At 33.2% G+C, this 19188-nt stretch overlaps 1 protein-coding gene across 44 annotated transcripts in view; it reads left to right on the top strand.

Annotated features, from left to right (window-relative positions):
- Positions 1-19188, top strand: part of LOC100016606 (sodium channel protein type 1 subunit alpha) — a 248514-nt gene that overhangs the window by 209950 nt on the left and 19376 nt on the right. For 35 of the 44 annotated variants that reach the window (XM_056797257.1, XM_056797237.1, XM_056797250.1 and 32 more), the window contains 4 exons: positions 2596-2769; positions 3967-4089; positions 13753-14034; positions 14463-14516. In XM_056797257.1, coding sequence (XP_056653235.1) covers positions 2596-2769; positions 3967-4089; positions 13753-14034; positions 14463-14516 — 633 coding nt within the window. Of the gene's footprint in view, positions 1-2595; positions 2770-3966; positions 4090-13430; positions 13470-13752; positions 14035-14462; positions 14517-19188 lie in introns of all 44 variants that reach the window. The other 9 variants (XM_056797232.1, XM_056797231.1, XM_056797223.1 and 6 more) reach the window with 1 other exon arrangement.

The raw sequence follows: 19188 nt of genomic DNA, 5'->3' as shown, positions 1-19188 counted from the left end.
ACTTGACTTTAGCAGTATATGAGCTGAGAAATACCAGAAGAGCAGGGTAATTTTCAAAGAGGCAGAAGAACAAGAGACCAAATTGCCAACATTCACTAGATTGTGGAGAATGCAAGGACATTCCAAAAAAAATATTTATTTCTCTTTCACTGACTATACTAAAGCCTTTGACTATGTGGATAATAACAAAATGTGGCAAGTCCTCAAAGAGATTGGAATACCAAATCATAATACTTGTCTCCTGAGAAACCTATATGTTAATTAAAAAAAAGCAACAGTTAGAACCAAATATAGAACAACTCATTGGATTAGGAATATAACAAAACTGAATATTGTTACCTTTAACTTATATGCAGAGTACATCATGCAAAATGACATGATGAATGAATAAAAAGCTAAAATTAAGGTTACCAAGAAATATATTAGTACTCTTATAAATATAACTGATATATAATTGATACTATTCCTATGGCAGAAGGTGAAGAATTAAGAAGTCTCTTAATCAGGGTGGAAAAGGAAACTATAATCTGGCTCAAAGTTTACTTCAAAAAAACTAAAAATGAATTCCATCAGCTCTTAGCAAACAAAGGGAGAAGAAATGGGAGCAGTGCCAAATTGTATGTTCTTGGGCTCAAAGATAACTGTGGGTGGTGACTACAGACATGAAATTAAAAAGGCACATGCCTCATGAAGGAAAGTTATGGAAAATCTGGACAGCATACTAAAAAAGAGATACCTCACCTTGCCAACAGTGGTCCACTTTTTTTCCAATAGCAATATATATGGCTGTGAGAATTGCATTATAAGGAAAGCTGAATACCACAGAATCGATGCTTTTGAATTGTGGTATTGGAGAAGACTTTTGGAAGTCTTTTGGACAGCAATGAGATCAAATCAGTGGATACTTAAATTAATTCAGATTAATCATTGAAAAGTCAAATACTGAAAATGAAACTTAAATACTTTGGACACATATGAGAAGACAGATTACTCATTGAAAAAGACCCTGATGTTGGTAAAGATCAAAGACAAAATGAGAAGATAATGGCAGAAGATGAGAAGGATTGATGTCATAGAAGCAATGAACATGAATTTGGTCAGTCTGCAGGAGATAGTAGAAGATAGAAGGGCCTGATGTACTATGATCCACAGAGTCATGAATGACTGGACAACAAAAACAACAACACTTCAATGAGGCAAAGGAGAAAAAGCACATAGTGCACATGTACATTTTCTCCTCTTTAAGTCAATAATTATGACAAGCCTATAACTTAAGGACTTTGATCTGAGGGCAGTTCTTTGCATTGAATATAATACTATCTGAAAGTCATTTATCTAGGTCTCCACTTTCCACCATTGACTGAAATGAAATGAAATTACTCCTATGTAGAAAACATGGAGGAGAAGTTCCCAGAAGCAAATATTATACTAAGGATTGCAGATAATATGTTATTCATGCAATCATCTCTACTGAGGAATAAAAACTATTAATTACACTAAATGAGTAAAAAAGGCAAGATGAAGCCAGTGTTTAGCAAATATGGGTAAGGGAGAATGAGCCACAAATATTACTTTATGAGGACCTAAATTGCAGTATATTCATCTCCTTTGTTCTCTGGTAGTTTAAGGAGTGGTAAAAGGTAAAAGATGTGAAGCAGAAAGGGGGGGAAAAGTATAATCTTGCAACTGTAAAGCTGGATAGCTGATTTCTAATTTTACAGCTATTTTTAATTAATTGGTAGTAGGCAATCAAAATTTGAAATCTAGAGTCATCTCAAATAAATTGATGCCATTAAAATCTACCTTTTTCTTGTTTCTTGACTTTCCTAGTAGTAAGCAATAGTACATTTCACCCTAAACATTTAATACTAGCAAGTCTTTGAAAAAGGAAGAGCAGTAACTAGCATTAGCAGGGAGCCCTTCTACATCCCATCTGTTAATGGACTAAGTGGAGGGTAAGAAAGTAATCCAAAGGGAGAAATCTTTTTTTTAGGTCAAAATAATATATATTCTACCCTTTATGCCATATGATACCATACAATATCACCCTCTATCATACCATACTCTACCCTACCCTATCCCACTCCAGCCTGCCCTGCCCTACCATACAATACTATATCATACTAACCTGTACTATTATCACATATGGTATCATACTATTCCATGCCATACTATATTAAATGATAACATTCTATACTACACCATATCATACTATACTATACATGCTATATTATATACTTTGATGTAATACACCATTGATAATGCTATAATAGGTAGTATAATGGACTGAAAGACAGAAAGATCTAGTTTGAAATCCCAACTGAAACACTATCTGTATGACCCTGGCAAGTCCTTTAACTTTTTGGGATAACCTGAACCTCAATTTACTCATCTATAAAATGGTACTAATAATAGGTCTTTTTTCACAGAGGTGTTTGAAAATGAGCTAATGTATATAAAGCACTTTGAAACTTTGAAGTGCCCTATCAATGTTAGCCATTATCAATGGTTTTCACATTTTTCTCCTATTCATCCAATCTAGTTTACAGATCATATGTTATGAATACTAAATTTTGCCCCCCCCCTTTTTTACAGGCATTTGAAGACATTTATATTGAACAGCGAAAGACTATTAAAATCATGTTGGAATATGCCGACAAAGTTTTCACTTACATCTTCATTCTAGAAATGCTTTTAAAGTGGGTGGCATATGGCTATCAAACTTATTTCACTAATGCCTGGTGTTGGTTAGACTTTTTGATTGTTGATGTAAGTATTCTATGTATTTATCTTTTTATCTCTAGTTTCCACATTGACCTTATAATTTTAAAAAAAATTAAATTTAATGCTATGTCAGTTATTTGAATAAGTCTAACTAAGGCTGGATAGACTCATCACTGGAATGACCAAGGGCTAATGACTTTTCAGTCACAGCAGGTCTAAAAGGACATTTTGAAATCATAAAGTGAACACTTTCTGTGTTGATATAGGGAATATTCACACCAAACGTTTACTCACCAGTAAAATCAGAATAATCATATTTGAATTAACCCCCTCCTTAGGGATGTTGTGATTAGAATGCTGAGTGACCTTCAAGCACTATAAAAATGTGGTCATTTTTATGTATAATTGAATAATTGGTTTAGGTTTTATAAATAATATTATATATCTATATCATAATAAAAGTATAGTGAATAATCCCTTAGAGTCAGAATTTTATCTATTCCTTTCTATTAAAAAAATGAGATTTTGAAAATGAAAAGGAATTTTTTTTTTAATTACTGCCTTCCACCCAGCTCAAAAAGCTTTGAATTTTGGATTTTCAGTCATTAATATGGAAGAATTTAAAGTAGATTGTATATTAGAATGCCTTTATGATACACTGTTAGAGTTTATTCTCTCCCTAGGTTGAAATAAGATGCCAGATACAAAGGTATGGTCAAGGTATATAAGGAATTTAATCACCTAGAAGACTGGGCTGAATATGTTTCCAAAGAAAGGTAGCTTTTCATCTTTTGATGAGTAAATGTGGTGTTCCTGTAATTTCAATTGAAGTATCAGTCCTTGTATTTTGTCAATGAGCCACAATTCAGTTGATGAAATTTAATCAGAATTTGAATTAGGATCAGAATAGTACCTACCACTTTTTAGAAATTATAAAATTATATTTTTCACCTATTTTGAATTTTTTTCACTCATTTCTTCCATACAGGTGGCTTCCTTTTTCACTAAAAGTCAGTGGAGTATTTTATAAGATACATTATGTATGAATCACTAATTAATCTGTTTTCTTTACCAAGTGTTGATAAATGTCTTTTTCATAAAGAAAAAATTTCTTTATTCCATGGCTTCCTAAAAACATATAAGCATTTTTCTTTTTTTAACAGTCAATAACCATATTATCTGTTATATGTGTAAAAGTCACTTTACATTAAAAGAAATACATTGCTTTTCTCTTTTGTACAGGTTTCTTTGGTTAGTTTAACAGCGAATGCCTTGGGCTACTCAGAACTTGGTGCCATTAAATCCCTCAGAACACTAAGAGCTCTGAGGCCTCTTAGAGCCCTGTCAAGATTTGAGGGAATGAGGGTAAGACAAATGAAAGAAATTAGGGTAATGCATGCAGTAGAAAGGAATGCATGCAAAAGGAATGGCAAATCTTTGCAGAAATGCTACACTCTTCCTCTTATCTGTTGCATATTTACCATTCAGAGATATGCAAAATACTGGACTTTCCAGGGACTAATAGTGATCACACATCACTGGGTGCATCCAAATTACTCATCCTAGCAAGAGTTTTTCTATTAGCCAATACAAATAAGCAGAGTGTTAAACTTACTATTATTTTTATTTATCTAACCCTGTAGTGAACTAAAGAGAATTCTAAATCATGTTCTTCTTTCTGGTCAATGATCAATTAACTGGCTTTATCTGCACAATGCCCAAACTGGATGAAAAGTAAAATATGTCATAGGATGCTGTTTTAGGTCTTTATATTTTTTTTCTTCTTTGATCCCAAATGAGACATAGAGTAGTGTAGTGGTTAGGAAGCCAATCTCAAATTTAAAAAGACTTGCATTCAGGTCCTGTGTTTTCTCCATAGCAAGTGAGCTCTATGTACATACCAAGTTACTTGGATCTCTTAGTACCTAAGCAACTCACTAAGACAATAAGTAATTGAATAACTGCAAATCTATATTAGTAGAGGGAGTTTCCTCACCTGGTGCTTCCTCTATCAAAGAAATCAGAGATCTAGACAAAAAATTAAAAATAAACAAAAGCCTAAGCAGTAAATGATTGGAAATAGCCTCTTATTAACATTGCTTGGCTTAAATATTGGCTGAGATTTATTTTATTTTTCTTGGATGTTTAAGCTTCAGCTTAAATTTCCAACTAAACTATTATTCATAAAAAAAAGTCGAAAATGGATATTCCTCTTTGGAAATGCTTGCATTTAGTTGTCAGAAACATTTATAAAAAATTGTCTGGTTCTCTCACCAGCAAATGAAATTATTTTGATAGTTTTTTTTCTTTAAAACTTGTCACTGAATGATGGCTCTAAAAATCACTCACACATATTCTCATTTACCAAATATTATATTTTAAAACTGTGGTTTTCTTTTGCATTTTTTTGAAGACTGTTTGCCCAGGATCCTGGTCAGAAAAAAAAAATCTATCATATTTTCATTTGTGTGAGATCCCATATTCCTTTCATTTATTATAAAGGTATAGCCTATACAAGATTCTTTATGTTTTATAAAAATCCATTGCACTTTAAGAAAAGTAAACTTGCAATTCTATAAAGCACAGTTGGTGAAACAAATTAATTTCTTGTGGACAGCTCTCTTTTCTCTCTAAAACTTACTACTTTAAAAACTAACAGTGATTTTGGATTTCATTTGGAATTTAATAGTTTAAAATGTGACTCAAGATCTCTTCAAAATTGTTCTAATAATGCTAAATCAATGCTAGTTGATCAGATTTAAGTATATAGGATTTATTTTTTATTCCATCATTCATGGAAACTCATAAATGGATTTAGGTAGATGAGGAAAACACTAGCATTTGAACACAATAAAGATAATATGAATATCTTTCTCCCTTCCCTACAGTGTTAATCATATTTTCATAAAGAAATTTGTATAGGAAATTCTGACACCAACTTTCATTTATCTATGAAAAACAATTAACATTATTTACACTTAAAATCTGTTGCTTATTTTCTGTGGAGTGGCAAAAGTCTTTCTGTTCTGAATGTTTGCCATTAGTGAAAATTTTAATCTCATACTGAATCTGAGTTTTTTATAACCCTACAGATTTGAAGTTATCATATCCAAATTATTTATGTTCTAATCATTTTGTTTAAAATCTTAAATCATTTATAAAATCTTGAGTCAAATGTTTCTCTTTTATTATATCATTACTAAGAGTACACAAGTTTAGATATTCACAGAAAATGACTCAGAGTTCTAGTTTATTTTTAAAACACTATCTTTAAATTCTGGCATAATGGGTAAAGTTGGACTTGAGATCAGGAAAACTTAGATTCATATGCTTCCTCAGGCACTCACTCACTGAGGGATCCTGGGCAAATCTTTTTAATCTCCATGTGCCTCTCTAGGTCTTACCTACTATACCATATATATCAGCTGACCTGTTTCTAGGGAGGTATTGCCAATATTAAGATAACTATACATCTGTAGGGCATTTTTAGTCATATTGTTTTGCTTGCTGTTCATCAATAAAGAACTATCTAAAATGCATCTGTTTTTAAAGATTCATGCATTTAACCAATGACATAAAAATTAAGCTCTTAATGACATCTGGTAGGAAAACTAAAGAAATCATTTAATTTCAATAAATTAGGGTCAGATTTATGTACATTGTCTCATATTGCAATAAGATCTTCATACCACAAAAACTTCCATCCATTCCAGTCCAACACCATTTGGCATTATCAGTTGACTAGATCTTTTTCCCATTTCAACCATTTGCAGTTTTCACTGTGGAGACCCAGATAGAGACAATGATGATTGATGATTCTTCCCAGAAACTGAGCTTTGATTATATTCAGATACTTTCTTTTTCATTCTAATTCTTGTAGCACAAAACTGGAGTAGCTGCAAAAATTGTATGCTAAAGCATAAAAAAGTAGGCTTTTTTGTTTGCTTGCTGAAGTACTTTGGTCATTTCAAAGCATGTGCTTATATGTAGCATCACTGAAAAAAGCATGCAATCTAGTGCTTGACAAGGAGACATAAAGTGATCTATCAATTATCATCATATTGGCACTTTAAGTTCTGCATGACTGATGCACATTTCTGGCTGACAGCTTTAACATTTATTGTATTTCAAATTTCCAGTCCAAATTCTTTAACATGTAAAATTGAACTGAGAGAATTGATGTCTTTAAATATCTATAGTACAATTAAATTTGTATTTCTTTCATTTCCTAATCTAAGAAATCTGTTAAGATAAATGCCTTATTTTTTCAAAAGTACTCTCAGACTTCATTGATAGGGAAACTGACCGCATCATATACAACAACTAACACCAAATGTTCTGTCATATCAGGTTCCTAATAACAAACTATATATTTCTATTTTATATAGGATAATCTTTCTCCAACTTGGATGGGGTGGAGCGCTGGTTCCTCCCCTCAACCCTTTATAATGGGTACTGTATTTCCCCTTTTGCTACCTTTAATCCTTTCACTGTGACTAGTTCATGTGCAGTGGGGTGGGAGGGAGTGGAGAGTTTCATTTGAGTGTCACAGAAGGACATTATAGTTAGACTTTCCATTCTAATTCCCCTTTTCTATAGCTTTACATTTTCTCCCAAACTTACATTTTGGGCTCGAATTTGCTCTTTGAGATCCTTGGCCCCAGCTGTTCATTTATATGGAAAAGTCCATTAACATTGAGTTAACCATTTACAAAATAAGTAATCCATACATGGAGAAAACGTGGTTAGATGCCTTTTGGGGGTTGGGGGAACCCTTGGGCAATCCATATAGAATGGTTGTTTCAAAACCTTAAACTTGTCATGAAAGGATGAGCTTTGCTTCTTAGAAAGTTGGTTTGGAGTCATGAAAACTGGAAACTCAGAATATATACAGTAGTTTTATTGTCCTGCTGATTTGAGCAGACACAGGTGTCCAATGTTCTAGGCTTCATAGGAATGGATATTGATTGTGTAACCATTCTCATTCTTTGTTAAATGTATGTTTATTGGAGATTCTTTTCAAAATATAAATGTAAGAAAATAGAGAAGTAGTCAGTGAATTTATGAAATTAGTGTTTTGAGAAAATGAGAAAACACATTGAATCACAAAAACCTCCACTCTCTTGGGTTCACACATATATCCCAATCCCACAGTTTTATAATTTTCAATCTTTAAATATCATGATTGTTGTAAATAGGCAGAAATAGGTTTTCCTTTCTTGAATGAAACTAGATAGTCATGTAGGTTTTAAATAAGAAATTATTTCTTTTGATTAGAGATATGTCATTCCTGGTTGACTTTCTAGTCTTTACTAGGCAGATATATATGTATAATAGTGAAAATATTAATAGCAAATGAGTCTAAATTTTATTTAATCTTGAAGAATAAAAATATTAATCAAGAGACATAGTTTCTGTTTTTAAGGAGAAGACAAGTTTGATTTTGAATCATTAACTAAGTTATTAGAATAAAAAGAAAATACTGCCACTCTGCTCCAGATCCTTTACCAAATGATCTCTTTTTAAAAATATCATATTCCATAAAATTTGTCAATCCAGTTTTCAATTTCCTCAGTTTGATGTCTTTAATTTTGGTCTGTGGCACTGGTCAATTCAATACTTCCCCTCTTTTCAGATAACACAATTATAGAAAACCATAAATGGTATTGATTTTAAGTTTAGAAATAATTTATTCACTAAAAAAAGGAAAGGTAATCCTTGGAGTAGGATCATTATCAATATCCATTTGTCATTTTATATTGAAATTAATGATTAGTTTGTGTTAGAGTGTAGTATATTGGAAAGCATTCTGAAATGGAAATCAAGAAGCATAGGTTCTAGGAAAAGTTTTCTATTTGCTTGGTTGACTATGATGGTCAAGTCATTCCATCCATCTTTTCTCATATATAAAAAGAAGAGCTTTCTACTAGCTGATCTTTAAAATCTTTCTGACCCTAAGGAATTATGGACTTTATATAGGACTTTAAATATACTACTTGTGTAAAATAGGCAGTTGTTTGGTTTTTTTTAAGGATCAGAAAACTGAATTGTTGTCCGTCTTCTATATTGGTTTCTAGTCAATAAACAATCTAGAATGACTTGTTTTGATGAGGGAAATGGCACCAAATTTATATATATGTAAAAGTAAGACTACATATTTGTAGCATTTTCTGTTTCCTTCCCAAAACAATAGGTAATCTCTTAGATATAATGATTTAATGACAATTTACTAGTATTCAGAAACTGTAGTATATATGTTGAATATTTATTTCAACATTTATGTAAAGATTATATATCTTGTGAGACTAGTTAGATTAAACATGGTAAATAGCATTAATCTTACTTGTGCAGATTGTAAACTTTTAGAATATGAAATTATGAAGAATTGGATGAGGTATTTTTTTCAAGTTATGCATCTTATAAATTTTTCCAGAAAGTATTAAAGAAAACATTGATAATATTTAAGGTGTCATGGTAGAAATCTTCATCCAAGAAAAAGCACATTTCCTATTTATCTTACCTCATTTAAGATAGCTTCTTTCTCAGACCTATCTTTTATACAAATTAAAACATAAATTTGCTCCTTTTATTTTATTGAACCACATCCTTCCTTTCTTTCTTTCTCTTTTTTCTCAATCCTTCCTTCTTTTATTTTTCTTTTCTTCCTTCATTTTCTCTTTTCTTTCATTTTTATATTCCCATTTCCTGGCACAATACCATGATTAGATATATTAAAGACACACTGATTTTCCTGATTAAATTGAATGTGGTCTTCTTCAAATTAAAAAAAAGAAACAAACTATTCCACTTCTTTTAGTTCTTTTCAAACTATACAGTAACTAACTGGGCATTTCAGATGTGGGGATATAACATTCAGTTAGACCATTCAGGATAATCCACCTTAGCCCTGGTGTCTTCAAGTCTCCATTGTTCCTTCAGGTCCTATGGATTCTCTGAGAAAATTTGAACTAACTCAAAAAATATTGGTCGCATTCATCTACATTCTTCTAGGCATAATACTGCTTACTCTTCTTATTGACATAGTCAATTCTCAATAATATATATAAAATAAGGCTCTGAATTAGGAGGAGGCTTGATTTAACAATATTTGTAAGCCCTTCCAGCTCTAATAGTGTGGGATTAAGAGATCTGAAGTAATTAAAATTTGTAGAAATCATCCTTTCTTTAACTAGCAGAACAAATAAAAAATCAGATATTTCTCACTTCCTGTCTTGTAAATTTCTTTTCTACTATAGTTTTAAATTAAGCTTTACTTCATATATCTCCCTCGAGAAGCAAAAGATACATAATTCCCTCCATTCAAATCAAATACCAACCAAAGGATTTGCCCCGAGTATCAAAAAAACCAGAACCAGATTATGACCAATTTCGTTTTATTTTATTTGACAAAGTAATTGTTGGTCAATCAATATTTATTAAATGCCTGTTCTGTATTGGGGACTGTGCTAAGCACCAGGGATACTAAAAAACAAACAAACAAACAAACAAAAAAAGCCCTGCTCTCAAGGAGTTTTAAGATTAATGGGAGAGGCAACATGCAAACAAATATATTCAAAGCAAGCCTTATACAGGTAAATGGGAAATAATTAACAGAGGGAAGTCACTAGAATTAAGATGGATTGAGGAAGGATTCCTGTAAAAGATGGATATTAGTAGGGACTTAAAAGAAGCCAAGGAAGTCAGCAGTTAGAGCAGAGGAGAGAAAGCATTGTAGGCACAAAACCTAGACAGGGAATGTCTTGTTCATGGAACAATCAGAAGACCAACATCTCAGAATCAAATGTACCTAGTGAGAAGTAAGATTTAAGATGTAGAGGCCGAAGAGGATTATGAAAGACTTTGGATCTTTGGAAGCCAAACAGAGCATTTTATTTTTGCTTCTGGAGACAATAGTAAGCTAATTAGAGTATATTAAGTAAGAGAGTGATAGGATCAGGCCTGCATTTTAGAAAAATCACTTTAGAGGCTGAATGGAGGATGAATTAGAGTGGAGAGAGGCAGTTCCAAAAGGCAGCTGGAGTAGCAAGATTGAAGTTTAGCACAAAGTTTGAGCAAGATAGGTAGATTTGAGAATCATCAGTATAGAGATGAGTCTATGGGAGCTGATAAGATAACCAAGTGAAGTAGTATTGAGGGAAAAAGAAGAAGGCTCAGAACAGAACCCTGAGGGACACCTGAAATTAGAAGGCATATTCTAGAAGAAGATCCACTAAAAGAGAGAGGAAAGGAGTGGTCAGATAAGTAGAATGAGAACCAAGAGAGAGTAGTGTCCTAAAAAACTAGAGAGAAGAGAGTATCAAGGAGGAAAGAATGATAAAGAATAGTTTCAAAGACTGCTGAGAGTCAAGGAGAATGAGGATAAAGAAAAAGCCACTGGATTTGGCAACAGATCATTTGTAACTCTGGAGAGAGCAGTATCTATGGGAATAAGATCCAAAAGCTAGTTTGTAAATGGATAAGAAGAGAGGTAGGAGGAAAGAAAGTGGAATTGCCTTTTGTAAATTCCAGAAATAATATGATAAATCTGTAGGTATATTTAGCCACAGTTTCTGAAGAACTCTTTTTACCTTTGATTGGTTGTTAATCTCCCTGAAGCATTTTTAATGATGTGTATTATCTGTAAATTTACATAATATAAGGGACAGAACACTGGACTTGATGTCTGTAAAACTTGAGTTCAGATCCCACCTCTGCCATTAACTACCTTTGTGACATGGGCAAGCCATTTAACTTTTTTGTTCTCAATTTCTTCATCCATAGAATTAAAAGGAAAGACTAAATTACTTCCAAGATACTTTCTAGCTCTTACTCTTTACTCTTTATCTTCTCTATTTCACTATTATCTACATCAAACATGTTAAACTTGGAACTTGCTGAACTAGATTAAAATTCAATTGAGAAACTCAAAAACATAGATAAAAATATAATGTTATGTTATATAATGTTACATATTTTATGTAATATAATAAAACATAAAAATAACCTAGGTAATGTTATTTGTGGTTTTTCTAAGTCAATATACAGTCTGCAGGGACTGATCTAGAGGGCTGCTCAAAGGCTCAGATAAAGAAAAAATAAATAACAAATTAACTTAAAGGTCAGAAATAGATTTCATTAAATTCTAATTCTATTATCTAATGGTGTCAGTGGAGATGACCCTGGGATCACAGAGGCTATAATAACAGCAGATTCTGAGTGCTGGCTAGTGAGATGAAGCTAGAAATGCTTTGAGCAAGGGTTTAATGATGAACTAAATGCCGAATTCAATGAGGCTTATCGTCAGGTTGTTGAGCAGTGATACTTCTGAGAGGGGAAGAGTGTCAAAAATTCATGAAGACCATTTACAAAGGTAATGAGGAGCTTTAATCTGTATCGGTGGAGTGGTCTCACTGATAAAGCTGCAGGTCTTTTGAAGTGATGAAAAAGTTGGAAATACTAAATACAGAAGAAATTTGAGAAGCTCAAAATGAAATGGAATTTAGGGATTTTCCCAGTCAGCGTGGTAAATGAAGATAACCCAACTATTAAATTGGACCCCTTAGGCAGTTTAGTGGTATGTATTGACCCACCTTGACAGACAACGACCATGTTTACTATGAGATTCTCTCTCAGTAGGTACAGCCCAGATTGTTTTCGTGTTTGTTCCCTATCTTTGTCTTTGGTAGTTTTCACATGTCAGTAGGGTTATTTCTTTCCTTGTTCCATATCCTCAAAAGTGCTGATTCAGTTGCAGACCTCCTATCACAGTTCAAAGAGATCATAAGTGGTTCAGGAGCATTACAAGGAGTTGGCAAATAGATTTTGCTTAGGGACTGGCTTTCAAAAAACTCACCCAAGTAAGAAGACAGCAAAATAGAAGAAATTAGTAGGAAAAAAATAAATTGATTCTTAGCATTAGTAAAAGAGAGACACACTAGGTAGAGTTATGTGCCTAGCCATTTATGTTCCATTCCAGGGCCATCTTCTGTTTTCAGTAATATGTGCCCACTTCAAAGCCCAATTTAGCTCTCAGCTATTCACATGAAGCTCCCTTGGAAATTGTACTTGAGCAGCCAAGGGCAGAATTTAATATACTGCAGCCCCCACAACACTGCTAAACAGAAAAATTCAAATTTATTTTACTTTTTATTAAATTTGTTTGTAAAGAAATCAATATCCTAGGGGGGGGGGAAGTATCACAGAAGAGAGATTAATGTAATTTCTTCAAATTTAGGAACAACTTATACACACACACACACATACACACACACAAACCTTCTTATCCTCTTTGCCCAATAAGGCTGATTTTTACAATGTTTCATTTAAAATAAGTTTATTAAATTAAACTCAGTAAATGAAACAAATGACATGACTGGAGCTTGAAATAAACTATGTTATGATCTAATGAAATACATAACGCAAAAATGTCTTGCTTTTTATGCAAAATTATTATTAGTCTTAATAATAATGCATGAATAATTAAGGTCACAAATATGTTAGGTATTTCAGTTTTCAATAATATTTTGAACCAGGCATTTAGGTTTTAGATCATGATATCTGCATTTTTTTAATTTTATTTAGGAAAAGTATGTTGATCAAATCATCACACTGTCAAATTTTTATAATTTGGTTTAGTTATTTAATGTTTTGCCTTTTCAATGAGTTAATTTTTTGTATTATGTTTTCCCGCTTCTCTTTTTTTCTAGAAAGCATCAAATATTCTGACTTCATCTATCTGCCAGAAGGTTTTTCTGATTTTGCTTTCCATTTACACTTTTCATACTTGTGGGTTTGTTTGTTACATTTCCTGTTTGTTTCCCTGAATGAATCTGTTCTGTTAAGTGTTTAAAAGTAGGTGAACCTTTTTTTGTTCATTTGTTTTTTAAAATATTTTTCATTTTACATTTCGAAAGCCTCAAATAGCCTTTAGTAGATCAAGTTAGGACTAAAGATTTGTTGGTAGAAAAATGTTTCATTCTTTGACTGATTAAGCATTCTGACATTTCTTTCCTTTCATTTGTATGCCAGGTGGTTGTGAATGCCCTTTTAGGAGCCATTCCCTCCATCATGAATGTGCTTCTGGTTTGTCTTATATTCTGGCTAATTTTTAGCATCATGGGAGTCAATCTGTTTGCCGGCAAGTTCTACCACTGTGTTAATACCACAACTGGTGACATGTTTGACATCTCAGAAGTCTTTAATCGGTCTCAGTGTTTTGAACTTATAGAAAGAAATGAAACTGCCCGGTGGAAAAATGTTAAAGTGAACTTTGATAATGTAGGATTTGGGTATCTCTCTTTACTTCAAGTAGTAAGTAAACACTTTTTGTCAACATTTCGTTATTGTGTGTATTTATGAGAAATAAGTAAACATTGATTTGTAGTTTGGTCACTAAGTAAAATAAAACATCTTTCATTATATATAGATGATTAATATATATTATCATAAAGTAATGGAAAGCTACTAGTGTATGCCAATCAGGAATTTATAGCATCTAAAGAGTGATTTAGCTGTTTACCTTTTCCTTCCTCAATTATCATCCTGCAGTTTGAATGGTTTGATTTAATTTTTTTTTCAATTTTATATAGGCTATATCTATGTTAATATAGAATTATTTTTACTAAAAAGTGCCATAAGTTATATATATATATATATATATCATGTTTTAATATGATCTATACTGACAAATTTTACATGTAATTTTATAGCAAAGTTAAACATATATGTCATATTTGCAGGCCACATTTAAAGGATGGATGGACATTATGTATGCAGCTATTGACTCAAGAAATGTAAGTGTAATCAATGTACTAAAGCAGTTTTTGGTGATGAATAAGTCCTTAGAGGCAATTGCTAAAACGTGTATAAGCAACTGAATTACATAGAGAAGAATGAAAGAATAAATTGGTATAATTATTACTAAAAAGATTATATGAAATATATAAACTAAAGAAGTAAAACACATAAAAACTTTTGAATTATTTTCTGAATTATTTTAAAACACAAACATGTGATGAGTGCGTCATGTTCAAGTTAATACTTATATAGGATGGCCCTGGTGACAGATTCTATGTCTGTTGTTCAAGAACCTGATTAATGTTAGAGAAGTCTCTCATCAGGTTGTCTGAAAAGTAATGAATATTTTTTACTATAGCAACTCCTGAAGGTCATCTCTCAAGATTTTAAAGGGATTTTAATATGAATCAATGAAGAAAATACCTACATAGCAATCATATTTGAAGTATCAATGCAAACATCTATTTGCATGATACACATATATGTCTATGTCATGTATGCACGTGTTTTTTGCATATAAACACAATAGTTATGATTACCAGCTCTATGAGCAAAAAAGATTAATGCGGAACCAAACAGAGATAGAAAAGAGACAGAGATTGAGACAGAAAAAGAGACTGAAAGAAAGAGAAGGAAGAGAGACAAAGAAACAGAAAGTGAAAGAGAGAGGTTGCAGAGAGAAAAATATTTCATTGGATCCAGTAGACTTTCTCTCTGATAACTGCTAAGGGAAAAGTTATGGGAACCATGCCTACACTCTATGAAGATAGATTTTAGATAATCCCTTTCATCTTTATCCTATTTAATACTCAATATATATGTGATCTCATCAGCTCTTGTCAACAGATCACAACCCATATATGCCTGCCCATGCTTGGTGATTGTCATCCATATTTTCTTGAATTTTCATAAAAAGGGTCAATCCAATGTTTTAAAAGACATCCTCAATTTCTCCTAATTTTTCAAGGATACTAGTGAAGGATTTTGACCAATTAGCTCTAATTCCCTGCCCTAGCTACATAATCATAATCAATCCTATTTTTATTTCTTCCATATAATCCTTTAACAACATCCTTTACTCTCATTCTTTTTGGAGTTCAGAATTGGTTATATGTTACAGCCCACTCACACCCACCATGTGCCTTTCTCTTGCCTTCTGTGTGATGTTCCTCTTTTATCTCTTTGAAGGCAGTGTTGTTTGAGGTCTTTCTCCCCTATAGCAACAACTCTTTTTTTAATACTCTCTTTAAATTCACATAAATCTATCTAAGCTTTTCTTAGACCGTTACCACTGATTGGGATTTTTAAAAAACCCATTTGTAAAACACTAAAGGAAAAGAAGATGGAAGATTATGAACAGTATTATCTCACAAAATAGTGAAAAGCTGCTGAGAGGAAAATGAGCCTGAAGAAAGCTTTTTTTAATATCCAAATAAGTCAGATTATCCTGAGAACATTTGTAGATGAAATTGTGGTAAAGGACAACCGATAAATATGAAATGGAAGCAATCTACTATGATTTGGTTCTATGACCATCTGTTCCCATCAGCAGAGATAAGTGGGATTAAATTCCCCACCTTTTCAATACCTAATGTGCCATTTAAGAGACTGACAAGTGACTCTTAAGATTAAGTTGGGAACAAGAGTTGCTTTAGACCAAATACAAGAAAATGAGTTCTATGTTAGCAGGAACACAATAGTGGTAGTCTCTCGGTGACCGAGAATGACAATAGAAAATGAGTGTGCACAAAGATACTTGTGCGTGAAAGAGATTTAAGTGGAAAAGCCGATGCACAGAGACAGTCCCACTCTCTCCGCATTGGAAGCCTGGGTCCAGTGGCACGAAAAGTCATTACACCTGGAGACTTCCTCAGCTGCATTGGATGGCCTTGCTGTCCTTTGTGCTCCAACACGCCCTAAGCACTCCACAGTGCTTTGTTAAAACAGAATGGGGTAGGGAGAATGACAAGTGAAACAATTGCTTTAAAGGAAAAAATAAAAGCAAACATGAAAGCACCCATGTCTAATGACCATGTATCTTCTTTCTCAGCTCTACAAAGACTTTATGAGAATGGTCATGAGGCAGTGGCTCTCAAACCACTGGGCAACCTAGCTGCCCTTACATATAGTTTTTTAAGGGGCAGTTGGTGGCTCAGTGAATAGAGTGCCTAGAGTGTCCAGCCTGTAGTCAAGAAGACTCATTCCTCATTTTAGATCTGGCCTCAGAAATTTGCTGGCTATATGACCCTGGGCAAGACAATTAACCTTGTTTGCTTGAGTTTTCTCATCTATAAAATGAACTGGAGAAGGAAATGGCCAACCACTCCAGTGTCTTTGACAAGAAAACCTCAAACAGGGGCATGAAAAGTCAAACACAAGGGAAATGACTGAACAAAATAATCTTTAATAACTGTTCTGAAAAAAAAAAATGTTATGGGTGCACTTTGTTTTGACAAAATCACTTCCCAGCAGTTTCACTGATATGTAGTGCTTTCTATTTAAGCAAACATAGTTAAACAAGTGCCTAATAAAGCAGTTGCACCAAACAAAACAAGTTATATTCCATGTTTACAACTTACTAAAACAACAGCAATAATAGTAATAATGGCAGCTAGCATTTACATAGTGCTTTATGGTTTATAAAAAACTTTATAAATATTTATCTCCGTTTATGCCCACAACAACCCTGGAAGGTAGGTAGGTACTCTTATTATCCTTGTTTTATAGTTTGGGAAACCACGATAGACAAGTGAGGTGATTTGCCCAGGGTCACATAGCTGGTGGAGATCCAGAGTCAGATTTGAATTCAAGTCATCCTAATTCTGGATCTTAGAGGATTTTTTTTAACAGCAGCTATTTGGAACCCATACTGGTTGCTTCTTTAGCATGGATTCTGTACTTTTAGTCCTCTTGCCTTCATTTATATTATTGTAATCCTGTAGATTTTTCTTCTGGATTCCTTCACTCTGTATCAGTTCATATTAGTCTCCACACGTTTTTCCAGATTCTTTATATATGTTATTCACAGTTCTGAAATAATATTACTATTTTCTGGGAAAAAAAGAAAGAGACAGGATCTCAAAAATTATTTTCCATAATAGATTATTTCATTATAATTATACCTTTGACAAAGGAAAATAGAGACTAAAGTTCATCATATCTGCTGTTTGTCAAAAAGCCATTTGATTCCATGAAATCTTTAAGGCTCTTCTCTAAGAAAATGGCACGTAAACAAGTGCAAACAAGCCATGAATAGCCATAGAAATAATTTTTTCCACAATCTACTAAGTAACAATATTAGGCAATAGTCACTTGTTTGCCAGTATTATTCGTCACTCACAAGTATTTTTAAAATGCCCATGCACTGTAGATTCAAAGACAAAAATGAAAAATTATCCTTGTACTTGAGGATTTTAAATTTAATTGAGGAAGACAAGTACACATCTAAGAACTAGGATAGGACCTGTGATATCATTGCTGTAGGGAGCTTCTGGTGAGGGACTTCATCTCCTAATATCCAATGATTCCTTCTCAATTTATAATCTTAGAGAGTTGCCAATAGACACGGAAGTTAAGGGACTTGCCAAGGTCACACTGCCTTGTCAAAAGCAGGTCTTTCTGGCTCCAAGGCCAGTTTCCTATAAACTCTTGTCATAATGCCCCTACGCAAACACATCAGTATATACAAAATACATATAAGGAATTTGGAGAAAGAGAGCAAATATTAGCTTGTTGGGGAGGGCATTAAGAAAGGAGAGTTGGAGGTAGTGCCTGGGCTGAGTTCTATAGTAAGGACTTCTAAGAGGCAATAGAGCAAGGGAGTAATACATTCCAGAAATTATAGTAAATCGATGGAAGGGTATGGAGAGGGGATTTGAGAAGTCATGCACAAGAAACAGGAAACAAACCAGTTTGTGGAGGGGAGGAAAAATAAGACTAGGAAATGGAACCAGATTATGGATGTCTTTAGGTGATAAACAGCAGTCTTAGCAGTAATAGGAAGCAAAGGGAATTTTTTAAAAATGGAAGAAACATGGTCAAACTTTTAGGTGTTTTGGAAAAATCATGAGAATGTTGAGAGCAGGAACTGAGTTTTGACTTTCTTTGTATCCCTAGAACTTAGCATTCTACCTACAATGTAAGAGATACTTGAAAATACTTGGTGACTTGACTTGAACTAGAAAAGAGAGAAGCTTTTAAGGTGGACAATACAATAGAAAGATGGATAATATTTAAAGCAAGAAGGGGATACAAACCTGAATTAGCATAATTGCTGTGTGAATAGAAAGAAGAAAACATTTGAGATAAATGTTATGGAGTTAGAATCAACACGTCTTGACAATTTCTTAGATGTGTGAATCAGGGATAGAGTGAGGAGTGTCATGACACTGAGACTGCACACCTGGGTGACTGGAAGCAGGGTGGCACTTCCCCAGCAAGAGGGGGTTGCTTTTACTTAAAGGAAAAATATGAGTCCTGTTATGGACAATTTAAGATATCTAAGGAACATGCAGTTCAAAATATACAGAAGTAATTGGTGATGCAATGCTGACACTCAAGAAGGAAAAAAAAAACCACCTCTAAACCTAAGACTATTTAAATAGCTCTAGGTGTTAACAGCATTAATCTTATAACTAAGCATGCTGAAACTGATGACAAGGACACCTA

This window comes from Monodelphis domestica, chromosome 4 (genome assembly GCF_027887165.1).
Source record: "Monodelphis domestica isolate mMonDom1 chromosome 4, mMonDom1.pri, whole genome shotgun sequence".
NCBI lineage: Eukaryota > Metazoa > Chordata > Mammalia > Didelphimorphia > Didelphidae > Monodelphis > Monodelphis domestica.
This window is presented reverse-complemented; position numbering and strand designations above follow the sequence as displayed.